Below are 12,890 nucleotides of genomic sequence, written 5' to 3'. Positions count from 1 at the left end.
TCAATTAATGCGTATTTATTCAAATTGCAAATTTTAAACAATAACGTCATTTTTGTTTGCTTGCGTCCTGCGTCAATCAAAACCTTTCCCGCCTTTTTGTGTCCTACATAACGGCAACACTGGGGGGTCTACGCACCTTTATAAATCGGAGCAAAGGCGGGAATTTTGGCATTTAACGTTTGTATGGTACGTTTTTTTTGTGTACATTGCGTTTTGTGAAAGTACTTATTCAATTTAGCTAATTTTATTACCAAAAAGACCAGTAAGTATTGCCAGTACGTGTTTGATTGTTTAAATTATCGTTGTTATTCTTGTTTAGCAAAATGCCTTATGTAAACGGCAAAGAAAATGTCGACATAACCTCGAGTCCCGCCAAAACCGTTCTTAGTGAAAATGCGATCAACATTATACACAATTCCACTAAAAAGAGCAACGTGAACGAGCTAAAATCGAAACCAAAGTTTGACCCACAGCTCGAGCCACTACTACGCGATAACCCCAGGCGTTTCGTCGTGTTCCCGATCGAATATCCGGACATCTGGGCAAGGTACAAAGAGGCCGAGGCCTCCTTTTGGACTACGGAGGAGGTGGATCTGTCTCACGACTTGGAGCATTGGAGGGGTTTGAGCGACGACGAACGGTACTTCATTTCGCACGTTCTTGCCTTTTTCGCAGCCTCTGATGGTATCGTAAATGAAAATCTAGTCGAACGTTTCAGCCAGGAGGTGCAAGTGACTGAAGCTCGTTGTTTCTACGGTTTTCAAATAGCGATCGAAAATGTTCACTCTGAGATGTACAGTTTGTTGATTGACACCTATATATCAGAGCCGAAACAGAAGGACCATCTGTTTAATGCCATCGAAACAATGCCGTGCGTCACTAAGAAGGCAGATTGGGCTCTAAATTGGATTGCTAGCGAGGATGCGACCTTTGCCGAACGTGTGGTTGCATTTGCCGCAGTGGAGGGCATTTTCTTTTCAGGTAGTTTCGCGTCAATCTTCTGGTTGAAGAAGCGGGGACTTATGCCTGGTTTAACATTTTCGAATGAGCTGATTTCTCGCGACGAAGGGCTACATTGCGCATTTGCCTGTTTAATGTTTTCACATCTGGTTCAAAAGCCTACAAAAGAACGTGTCACGAGTATAATTCGTGATGCTGTCCAGATTGAGCAGGAATTTTTAAGCGAAGCCATACCTGTCAGTCTTATTGGTATGAACTGTACTTTAATGTGTCAGTATATCGAATATGTAGCTGATCGTTTGCTGCTTGATTTAGGATGTGATAAAATTTATGACGTTACTAATCCATTTGACTTTATGAATAAGATTTCCATTGAAGGTAAAACTAACTTTTTTGAGAAGAAAGTAGGGGAGTATCAAAAGAATGGAGTTGTTGATAACATTAGCATTTCTTTTGATGCTGATTTTTAGAAAAACGTTGTTTTCAACCTAGTGTTTTTAAGGTTTTATAATTAATTTATTTTACCAAAGGACTGTTCTATTTTCCTCGTTTTTTGAATAGAACAACAGACACACTTGTACTTTTACCATATGAGTAAAATGACTGGTAGTTTAATCTACTTAATCTCCAGAGCTTTTTATGTTTTTGTTCCAAATTTACAATACTTAATTACACGTAAGCAGCTTGTGCAGTTAGATTATGTTCGTTTTTGTAGTAAACTTATTTTATATAAATAGTGAAATTAATTTTAAATATAGAGCTTTATTAGTAAGATATCTGAATTGTTATTTATATATTAGTACGTAATAAAAAGTCACTTTTATGAAAATGTTCTTAATTTCATCTCTATCCACATATGATGTGTTGTAACCAACAGGTAGCACATTAGTGCTAAAATCCATGAGGCCACAAAATTTAGTTGTCCTGCTATGGTAAGGTAGCATTTCTAGTCAACTGTTTTTCTAATGTAACTATGATGTTAATGTGCTAAAAAAATCGTCTTAGTTTTTTGGTCTGACATACACCTATAAGTAAAACCAGAGCTGGGCAGAATACTTTCAAAAAGTATTTGAATACTAAATAGTAAATACTTTACACAAATCAAAGGTATTTGAATAATGAATACTTTTAAGTCCAGCACAAGCGGATACTAGATACAGATACATTGAAAAGTATTCAAATACTTTAAAAAATAAGTATTCGAATACTTTGAAAAGTATTTCATTAACTTTGAAAAGTATTCGAATACAGTAAAAAGTATTCAAATACTTGTCCCTCAAATACATTAAAAATTTAAAATAGTATACTAGATAAAAGGCTTAATACTACTTAAAAAATCAAGTTATACTTTGTATGGGGTTAGCTTTTTTTATATTTCTATTGTTATATACAAATTTAAGGGGAGTAAAAGCGTAATATTATTATTATATAGGAGGTACCTACCACCTACCAGGATCTTTCTTATACCAGTTATATCCTTAAGAATACGTGTACCAGTTTTCAAAGCGATCGTACTAGTTCAAAAGTTACAGCCCTTTGAATTTTCTTTCGAAATTGGTTTCTAGTCTATATAACTTTCGATTGAGAAGTCTGATCGAAAAAGTACGAATTGTTTTGGATTCTATACGCACCAAAAGTAATAAGAAAAAGTGTTTTCTCGAGAAATGTTGGTGCAGTCGATTTTTGGTAAAAAAAGGAAGGTTGTACACTGCCTTTTTTTGAGGCCAGAAAAAAAAATTGTCTCAGATCGACCCGGAAAAAAATTTTCTTATAAAATATGGCCTGTAGAATCCATAAATTCAAACAGTTCCAAGATTGGGCTACTAGTTCAAAAGTTACAGCCCTTTGAATTTTCTTTCGAAATTGGTTTCTAGTCTATAACTTTGATTGAGAAGTCTGATCGAAAAAGAACAAATTTATTTGGATTCTACGCACCACAATTAATAAGAAAAAGTGTTTTCACGAGAAATTTTGGTGCAGCCGATTTTTGGTAAAAAAGGAAGGTTGTACACTGCCTTTTTTTGAGGCCCGAAAAAAAAATTGTCTCAGATCGACGCGGAAAAAAATTTTTCTTATAGAATGTGGCCTGTAGAATCCACAATTTCAAACAGTTCCAAGATTGGGCTACTAGTTCAAAAGTTACAGCCCTTTGAATTTATTTTCGAAATTGGTTTCTAGTCTATAACTTTTGATTGAGAAGTCTGATCAAAAAAGTACGAACTGTTTTGGATTCTACGCACCAAAATTAATAAGAAAAAGTGTTTTCCCGAGAAATTTTGGTGCAGTCGATGTTTGGTAAAAAACGAGGTAAAAAAGGAAGGTTGTACACTGCCTTTTTTTGAGGCCCGAAAAAAAAAATTGTCTCAGATCGACCCGGAAAAAAAATGATACAAATATCCTATGGGAAGATTGTGGTATTGGAAATGGGACCTAAAAGAATAATATAATAGGCAATGCAAAAATGAAACCAAGTATGGAACATTGAATGTATAGATATAATAAAAAAAAATTAGACAATTAGTTTAATATAAAGCCATCCCCTTTCACACCTAAGAAAACTAATATAACAAATAAATCACAATGTAAATAAATAATATAGCGCTTAATCCCCACTTCTAAAAGCCAGCTTTTTCCAAATTTCGCAATTGTTGAGCAAGTTTTTCTTCCTTGGTCTTTCTTGCCTGACTTAGCGACCTAATTTTTGTATAAGATGTAACGAATTTATCTACATCTAAATCACCATTAAGAAACGCTTCGGCTACACGTTCACTGTCACTATTTGAAACTTCAGCCGCCTCTCGCAGCTGTTCCTGTAAATAGAGGAAATTAAACTGTAATATCAATAAAGAAACCTACCTACCTTTATATTCTTTGGTGAATATTTCTCAGATAATGATTGATAAACTAAGTTCAGTCTTTCGTTTTCGTAGGCCAACTTACTAACCAAATCTACCTTTGTCTCGATTTCTTTGTTTAAATGCTCAAAGTGCTCCTTTTTGGACAAATTTGAGTCGGCCAGCTCTTCAATGTTTGATATGAGATCGTCAATCGCTTTGTTCATTTCTTTAGTTTGAGGTAAGTTATCGACGAATTCTGCCTGTCGTTCGACACACTCGTTCATGAACTGCAGCTCATCCAATGTCAGAGAGTTAAGTTCTGGAAATGCCATCGACTGATGAGTGGCTTGCTGAACTGGAGCCATGCTTGGATAGCTATACGAGTAAATGGGACTACTGCGTCCCATTGTGTCACTTTCAACCCCTAAATGGAAATTGTAAAACTAATATCAAGAAGTTGGCGCTAACCTAAGCTTGGTCCCGAGGGGGAAGTCACAGATTGGTCATTCGTCAAAGGAGGTGGATTACGTGCAAATTCTCGAATTATGGCTTGTACTACTCGTCCCAAATCCGAATGGATAGTAAACTACAAACGGGCCCAAACAGTTAAGGCAAAAGCGTTCGTTAAATTTACATTTAAAAGGCCAGGTGCCGACGTTATATCTCCATCTGCGTTAACCCAAGGATGTACCACAACGGGAGAGATTCTCAAAAACGGTTTGTCATTGGGAAACTCAGGTGTCAGCTGGACGTGCAGACAGAACTCCTTATTCGACGCCTTGAATAAAACCTGATATTCGGAACCTTCTTGGATTTCTGTAACGCTGCAGCCAAGTAATAAATCGGATGCTTGCAGGGAGGAGAGTTACGTACTTATCATTGAATATTTTTAACGTGTTAATCTGCTGTTTTCTTATATCAATTTCACTGCGATATAATCCTGGTAACATTACATACGGTGCGATTGTACAATGATGAATAACAGAAAGTACACAAAAAAGTTTGGTTAGAATGAATAAATTGACAACTGACAAGTGAAGTTGACGTCTTTGTCTGATCTATGGTTTTTCTACAGGGCCACTGTATACTACGGGGTGTTACAACTCACACTGTCACCACGCTATGGATATCCAGACATTTCATGATGGCAGGGTAGAAAATGCTTACATTTATCAGAAAGGAATAGAAAAATTGACGAATATGACTAAGACAAACACTTCATCACACAAGGGAAAAATATTTGTTTTACTTCCTGTCACAGTTGGTAAACCAATTTGAAAATTACAATGACAGTTTTGGTGAACTTTCAGTTTTCATAATTCTACAAAAGAGTAGGCAAAGATGCATTTTAAAGGAAACCCCCTAGAGCTATTAAGTACTCATATAAAACTAAAGGCTCTTGAAGTTCTACTTACTCTTTAACAAGGTTCAAAAAACCTCTTAGAGACCTTTAAAATATTTAGTAAATTGTTAAAAACTCTTAAATATTACGGAAGTCTTTTAAGACTTGGCATTTAAAGGTTTTTAAATGTCTTTGAAGACTGTTAACGATCTTAAAATTTTTTGAAATCCTTTAAAACCTTTAGAAGCTGTCAGATACTTACAGAAGCATTTTTTTAAAGAGGCGAGAAAATCTTAAGCACTCCGACGGAAACAATTCGATGCTCTTAAAAAATATTTATGATTCTTAAGCGCCGTGGAGACTTTCATATGTCCAAACTATTAAACAGTATTGAAGACATCATAGATCGTTATAGGTTTTCAAAAGCTCTTAGAAACTATTGGCAATTCTTTCTTATATAGAATGACTTCATTTAAAAAGCTCCACTTGGGCGCTATCGACCGAATTCAGAAGGATGACTAGCCCTGTATAAGAAACGGAAAGACTGCTTATTCATTCTGACGCAATCCATTACCTACTGAATTAATTAAATAAGTTCAAGACTAACTTCATCCATTGAATAAAAATTTTATTCAATATGCTTAATCTAAATTTTATGATCTCAGTTTCTTGGTCAAAATGTATAATACCATTGTATACCTAATGCAATTACAATATAAAGTTGGAAAGTGTGACGTCAATACTTTACGCGCCGAACCACATTTTGTTAATATTATTTGCAGAGATTTAGGGTGGACAACAATCTAACTTTCTGCTAATTGTTTTAAAATTATTACGGATGAATTTTCTCACCACTTTTGTTTAATTAAAGGCTTAAAGCCGATCTTCAAGTTTGTACTTTTTAGTCATTTTATTGTAACAGAACTCTGAAAAGGTTAGTTGTATTTGTTGTATATTTAGCTAGAGGGTAAGAAGCAGCCAACCTACCACTTCCGTCGTTCTTTTGTATGTTCCAAAAGTCTTGAATATATAATTAAAATGATTCAATTATTTGATCAGCTAAAATTTCTACTATTTGTTTAATAGTTATAGCCTTGATGGTTATAGCGGATCGGCAAGATTCAGCTAGATAACTTTCAACTTGAAGCTTCCTAAGAATCAAGTGATAGGAAACCTATAAAAAGATCTTTAGAGTAACTTGAGTACAATTTGAAGATCTTGAGTCAGGTTTACAAGGAGATCGAGAGAAGTTTGTGTGCCACATGAAGGGAATTGAGAACAGTGGCGGATTTAAATTTTTTGCGCCCCTAGGCACACTGAAAGATATGCGCCCCTCCAAAAATAATCTTTAAATTGCAATAAATTTTAAGATTCTAATAAAAATCACATTATAACTTGAAATTCTTAAAACTAATATGAAAAGAAAAACCGTATACATAAGATTAAGTTTTGACACACGTCAGAACTTGATTTGTCGATTATCGTTCTTACATCAGTTACAGTTTGTTTAAACCAGGGTTTAAACTATCTACCAATTCCAATTTATTTCATAATGTCAATTAAAAATTTTGGTCATTCGTAACCTGTTAGGGGACTTATTTTAAAACTTAAAATTTACCTAAAATAAATATACTGCAAAAAAAAATGCCGCCCTCTAAAGCTGCCGCCCCAAAGGCACGTGCCTAGTGTGCATTATGTTAATCCGCCACTGATTGGGAGGGGAAACTGAAGGAAACTTTAAAGAGGAGCTTGATGCGCTTTTGGTGGTAGTTGTAGTTTCATTTTAATAAAGAAAATATCCCAATAATGAGTTCAACCGGACGAATTTAAGTGATATTTTAGATAAAACATCTTTGCTGTAGCCCGTTATTATATTCGATATTAAGTAAAGGGTAGTTCAATAGACCGTGGCCACGAAAAATTATCTAGTTGGGTATAAATTGGAATTATTTGATTTTTTCTTCTATCAATGTATCTAAAACTTTACGGACGGATTATGTTTCCTTTTGCGATCAAGCAAGTCAATTTTCAGAAAAACTAAAAACTTTCAACTTGGTTTTAAAAGGTCTAGATTTTATGCCAAAGAGGCCAACCAGTTGCAATTCTCTCCCAGCCAACCGACTCATTTTTTCAGCAACGAGCTTTGTGACTGTGTACTGTGTCTCCGATTTTTTTACAGCAATAAGTAACAGACCAATCATAACGTATAAAAATGCCATCCTCTCATTCTTCTAGTTCCAAATAAATAGTTTAGAAATCGTATGACGTCAAACTCCAGTAGCTCAGGTGTTAGCAGTTTCTACTAATCTGTCTAGTCGTCGCGGCCTGAACTTCATTGGAAAGTCTTGAAAAAGTAAATTTCACATCTGTTTGCGTCTGTGAATGGTAGATTTCGTATAAAAGACACCGCAAAAAACGTTCGGTCATAACGGAGACAACAATTATACAAGAAACTTTCAATTTCATTTAATTAACCTACCCTTGGAAATAAGTTTAATTAAAATTCCTTTGTCGTTCGTGTTCGTTGCACCCTTATTATCGTGACGAAGTAGTTTAGTCGTCTATAGTTGCGAGTTCGTAATTAAACTAAGAGTGAACTCCAAAGCTTCAGATGACGATTAAAATATGATTCGTCGAGAGGCATTGATAACTTACCAGACAGGTCAAACTTTCAGACAGAAAATTTCGATTGGTGGGAGTCTATTTATTCTGAAATTACGCGTAATTTGTATTAAATCGTTACAGCAATTTAGGGCGTGGGGTTGATTTTTCCTCTACAATATCTATATAGTGATTCTGTTAGGGGAAGATGATACCAACGTATTGAAATTAATGTGCTGGGAGATCAATTCTAAGTACTTACGTCAAGGTAGGGATCGGATTATAAATTAGCAAGTAGACCCAAATATACAGAAAGTGGTATTATATGTATATGCCATAGGGGTAAGTTTCCAGAATTTCTATAGTTAGAAAGCTGCAGGTTTTTCTACGATCACCTACCCACTCACACACCGAAAGCTGAAAGTATGACCTATAACAAAAGTTTCGGCCTTTCATTTCTAAATAATTATCATTTAGAATAAAATTGTCCCAACTTTTCCTCCATGTTTGGTCATTTGGGGGTGCTCCTCAAAAAATGTACTAAAAGGCGCAGTTCCTTTCACTGCATTTACTGAATCGCAAAAATGCACCCTCTGTTTGCTCACTATCAATCCCAAAGGCCCAAATAAGGAACAAATAGGAAGTGAAATGGTTTTCCTGTGAGGAGACAAAAAAACCATAATAGTTAGGTTATAATTTGAATTCATGGCGAGTTAAAAGTGAAAAGGAGGTAGATAATCACTAGCCATGACAAAAATTTGGTAATGCTAACCAGAACCAGAACCCTGCATTTACAAAACGCAGAAAGAATGTAAACATGTATAATAGTAGAAGTATACAATAAACCTAAGACTACCTATTTATAATTACGATCAAAATAATCTGTAAGCATTTGTCTAATTTCGCTGATTTCTTGCTTTATACTTTCCAGGTCTACGTTGGAATTATCGGCTGTCTCGTCCTTCTGCCTAAAGTACCTTTGAACTAACTGAGTCATTAGCAGCGGGAATCCTCGTGTGCTTTGATCGTCCAATTCATTCTCAAGGTAGCAACAATGTCCCAATGTGAAGCGGGCCGATTTTCCCGGTTGACTTTTGGCAAGTGCTTGTAACCAATCTACAACGCCTAGGAGTCCATCTGCAGTCGGAATTAAGTTCAACGGGGATGGAAGAGTGGTTTGAAGAATGTATTCCAAGTAGAATTCCGTTCTGCCAAAACTCCATTCTACGTCCGTGTTATCGTTGACACGTTGGAAAGTGTTCGACATTGTAGCAATTAGCATGTTTAACAGAATTATGACTGTGAGCACTTCGAACAGTGCGAAAGCTATGTATCCAACGGCCTCTGTGAATGTATGCGTGTTTGTTATTGTCGTCCCTTCGGTTTCTCCTGGCAAGTTCTCAATAATGACATCGGCCGATGTTATATCAGACATGCAAAATAACGCCCAAAATAGCGTCTTTAGTGTTGAACGAAAGTCGACAAATGATGCCTGCTGTGCTGTCTTTAAACCAGAACTTTCGTCAGTTTGGACCATTCCCGCATAATACTGATAAAAGTTGCACAATCCAACAGTGAACGCTATGATTACGATTGTAAACATTCCAATATACTTGGCAATGTCCGCGCTCATTTTTCCCAATGAAATCTGCAAGGGTCCCATGTAGTAGTTCAATCTGCACAAATACAAAAGCTTAAAGTACGCCATTATGGTGGCAATGGCGAATGTCCCTTCGGATAACAGCACTGGGTCCAGCTCGTGCCAATATTTTCTCTCCAAATCCGCTTGGTCGTTTGCTTTCTGATCGAGGAACGAGGCAAGCCAAAGCATGAAAGTGCAGACGAAGAGGAAGTACATGATTAAGTTGTGACAATTCCACAGTTGTTTAAAATGGCGCCAAGGTCCTTCGAGTGCCATCAATCTAAAACTGCTCCAAATGTATCCGACAACGTAAGCAATAATAACCGGTTCTAAACCGGAATTTGGCGGAGCCCTCTTCTGGGCGGACTTGTCCAAGTTCGACTCGAAGAATATTAGAATTAAAAATAAAATAAACGAGGCATTGTGACTGATCATTTTGTTGAGGGGAATACTCCAATGCGCAACCATTGAATTACGTGGGGCCACCAAGCTCATAAAACTAATCACTGGCAACATTACCAATCTATAAAATGGATATCCTAGCCGTACGATCCATGGCTTTAATCTCCATTCGTACCAATCACCATGCCACACGGTTTCTAAGATCTGCTGCACGTTTGAGTGCGCAACAAACGCCTTCTGTTTGTAATCTATCGCCAATACAAGACGCGGAAAGCAGTATTGACCAGCGTAAACCATTCCGTTTCTTTGCCGAAGTATTAGCTCCATTTCTTCGGTACTTCTACAGCATCCTATAAGATCAACAGCAAACATACTGACATCCTCGGCCAACTCATCGTAGGCTGCACGAAACTCAATCACAAGTTTAGCGCACCGCCTGAGCTCGTAAGACAACTGAAATGCTGTTAAAATCGGATCAGCTGACGAATGGCATATGTAAGCGGGGTTCGTGACAGCCCTATACAAGTTCAATCGATACGTTTCGGCATGCAAAAGGTCATCACTTTCGTATCTCATCTTGCATTCGCCACATAAACAATCCGGAGAATGAGGCTTACTGATCTGGTGCCCCCTGTTAACCAGCAGTTTGATAATCTCGTAGTGTCCGCACTGGCAAGCTAAAATTAAAGGTGTAACGTGATCGGGAAAGTCCGAACTGTGAGTGACCCCCATGTACTCTAAACCATGCATGGTTTGGCTTAATTTTTCAAGTATTAGTTCAACAATTTTCAAATGATTCTCCCTAATGGCGTACAAGAGACAGTCCCCGATATCAATCTTTTTCTGTGACAGTAAAAGTTCCACCATAGGCTCGTTGTTGGTTTGCACTGCGACGTGAAGGGCGGATATACCTTGGAAATTCGTACAGTTGATTTCAAAATCTGGATTCTCTTCTAGATATTTTTGTACAACAACGACGTCACCGTATGCTACCATATCGAAAAATTTCTTTTCAGAATCCTTAAGGGTGGGTAGCAGAATGCTCGGTCTCGGAACCAGATTTGTGATGTCTTCAGATAGTCTGCGGTATCCACGTGAGATGGGTCTAGAAATGATATCGCTCATACGTCGACCAAATCTGTGTTGCGATAATTGTCTGTAGGTAAGTGGTTGCTGATGAAGTACTTGCTCCTGTTGGTTCGATTGTTGTTGGACATTCGGTAAGGGTGGAGGTTGAGGTACATTTCGAAGGTTTTGACCATCCATATTGGCATACTAGCTTGTGTTTTACTCGTCAAAGTCACAGATTGACAGGTGTCTGACTTGTCATATGATTATGTCAGTGCACCAGACAGCACATAGACTGCTATTCGTCCTAAGTTTCCATACAAAATGGGTAGTCACGGACAGGGGGGTACTGTAGTAGTATGTTACAGCGACTGTATAAAGACAGTGTGGCCATAATGCACCATGTCGACCATGTCTTCTCCAATTTATAATTGAGCCGATTGGTTTAACCAAATTAGTAGATTTTGCTATGGTTTTAATAATGCTGTCATGTGTCCCGCAAGATAATTTCCAGGTTAATGTCTACCAATCCGGTGTATTTGGCCAAAACATGGCGGGTCTCCCAACTACCAATAGAAAATAACACCACCATATGACCACACTGTCTCTATAAAGTCACTGTAGGGTATGTGAATCTCAGGGTAAAACTAAAGTCACGTTACCACCGTGGTCGTCTGTACGTCCAGAATAGGTTTGTTTTATTGGCACATTTATGTGATTAATTGATTGACGATTGTTAATTTAAATGTGGACAGTTTCAAATCAGACTCGTTTTAGCCTAAAACTCACATACCCAGGCGATGTCCATATTTGAGTTGCAATTAGCAGTTTACGTACTATCTAGGCCAAGGTTACAGTACTTGATTAAGATAGCAGATTCTTCCGCCATTTTAGAGTCCACTGAGAGTCTGTCAGACACATCTTAAGATATAGAAAAGAGTATAAGTTGTAAGGTTTTTCAGTAATAAACGTTAAAAAATCAATGGTTTTTCTTTAAATAAGTGGGTTCTAAAATGGCGACCGAATCAGCTATCCTAATACCGGGCGATTCTTGGGAACTGATGATCATTTGAATTTCCCTCACATCAAAAAATTTTTAAAGTACTAACTGATGATCATTTATTTAAAAACGTGAATTCTTCTTTTCTAGAGGATGGTACTGCCCCCCGCGAATGGTAAAACGCGAATTTTTCTTAAATTCTTCAAGACCAATTCCCTTCTTAATTACTGAGTACAATTTTGACCGCCTCCAATAACGGACGATCTCTAAAATAGCGATGCCTAATTGTATTATGGGTTAGTGCCTTTCGTACTACCAATACCTTAAGGCTGTTAAGAATCCTACCCAATTCAAAAAAGCCCGAGAATGTAATTCTTTATCTCCTTAAAGAAGCTGTAAATTGATTTTGACGCCAAAGAAATTAAGAAAAAAAAACCCATTGAAAATGAATAAGTATAAATGACACATATTTTGTTGACCGCCACATTCTTTCTTCACCAAGATTAGTTTGAGAAGACACTTCAAAACCTTGACACTTAAAAAAAATCTAATTTCCTTATGTCTGCGGGAAAAATTCAAAAATTTGCTCTAGTTAGATACAGTACAAATTAAAGAATAGGTCGAGACTCTCTACATGTTGAGTAAAATAGATAAGAAGAAGCATAAAGTATAAATATTTACTATTTATCACCCTTAAAGCGACCACTAAGACTGAGAATGAAAAATTTAACCGAACAAAACAATACATTTTTCAAACCCGCGTATCCTGCGGGATTCCGCTCCATTTCCGTAGGGGATTAATCCTGCGGGATCATTGTATTTCGGGATTCCGCGAACCCGGTATTGCATTCCCTAGACGTTAACTTTTATAAATCGCAGGAAAGCAAGATTTCATTTCCACGACTATTTGTTGTTAACGGTTTTTTGGGTCCTGAACGCTTCGTTTAACACCAAAGGAGAAACTTTCACTAATCAAATTTCTACACCCTATTTACATTAATGTGTGTTGAAAATCAGAAAGTTTAAATAATTTTACTT

General features: G+C 36.9%; 3 protein-coding genes across 3 annotated transcripts; 1 reads left to right on the top strand and 2 right to left on the bottom strand.

The window, feature by feature from the left end:
- Positions 1-1,737, top strand: LOC116172349 (ribonucleoside-diphosphate reductase subunit M2). The gene is made up of 2 exons (XM_031489556.1): positions 1-262; positions 320-1,737. Exon 2 carries the CDS (start codon positions 324-326, stop codon positions 1,428-1,430), a length of 1,107 nt encoding a protein of 368 aa, XP_031345416.1. The 5' UTR covers positions 1-262; positions 320-323; the 3' UTR covers positions 1,431-1,737.
- A 1,699-nt stretch (positions 1,738-3,436) lies between these two features.
- On the bottom strand, positions 3,437-4,827 carry LOC116171249 (vacuolar protein sorting-associated protein 37A). The gene is made up of 5 exons (XM_031487968.1): positions 4,671-4,827; positions 4,432-4,621; positions 4,266-4,383; positions 3,821-4,221; positions 3,437-3,770 (listed from the first exon to the last, which is right to left on the bottom strand). Exons 1-5 carry the CDS (start codon positions 4,745-4,747, stop codon positions 3,576-3,578), a joined length of 981 nt encoding a protein of 326 aa, XP_031343828.1. The 5' UTR covers positions 4,748-4,827; the 3' UTR covers positions 3,437-3,575.
- A 3,769-nt stretch (positions 4,828-8,596) lies between these two features.
- On the bottom strand, positions 8,597-11,532 carry LOC116170644 (short transient receptor potential channel 4-like). Its single transcript, XM_031487149.1, has one exon. It carries the CDS (start codon positions 11,048-11,050, stop codon positions 8,597-8,599), a length of 2,454 nt encoding a protein of 817 aa, XP_031343009.1. The 5' UTR covers positions 11,051-11,532.
- Between the last annotated feature and the right edge of the window lie 1,358 nt (positions 11,533-12,890).

Source organism: Photinus pyralis, unplaced genomic scaffold (assembly GCF_008802855.1).
Source record: "Photinus pyralis isolate 1611_PpyrPB1 unplaced genomic scaffold, Ppyr1.3 Ppyr1.4_LG5, whole genome shotgun sequence".
In the NCBI taxonomy this organism is placed as follows: Eukaryota; Metazoa; Arthropoda; class Insecta; order Coleoptera; family Lampyridae; genus Photinus; species Photinus pyralis.
The sequence above is the reverse complement of the archived record's forward strand: the minus strand, read 5'-3'. Positions and strand labels throughout refer to the sequence as shown.

Bases quoted from the DNA above. Each gene is read 5' to 3' on its own strand.
- LOC116172349 (XM_031489556.1), top strand. From the start codon at position 324: ATGCCTTATGTAAACGGCAAAGAAAATGTCGACATAACCTCGAGTCCC.
- LOC116170644 (XM_031487149.1), bottom strand. From the start codon at position 11,050: ATGGATGGTCAAAACCTTCGAAATGTACCTCAACCTCCACCCTTACCG.
- LOC116171249 (XM_031487968.1), bottom strand. From the start codon at position 4,747: ATGTTACCAGGATTATATCGCAGTGAAATTGATATAAGAAAACAGCAG. The intron at 4,384-4,431 runs GTAAATTTAACG...GCCCGTTTGTAG, and splicing joins CGGCACCTGGCCTTTTAAAT to TTTACTATCCATTCGGATTT. The intron at 4,222-4,265 runs GTTAGCGCCAAC...ATTTCCATTTAG, and splicing joins CCCCTCGGGACCAAGCTTAG to GGGTTGAAAGTGACACAATG.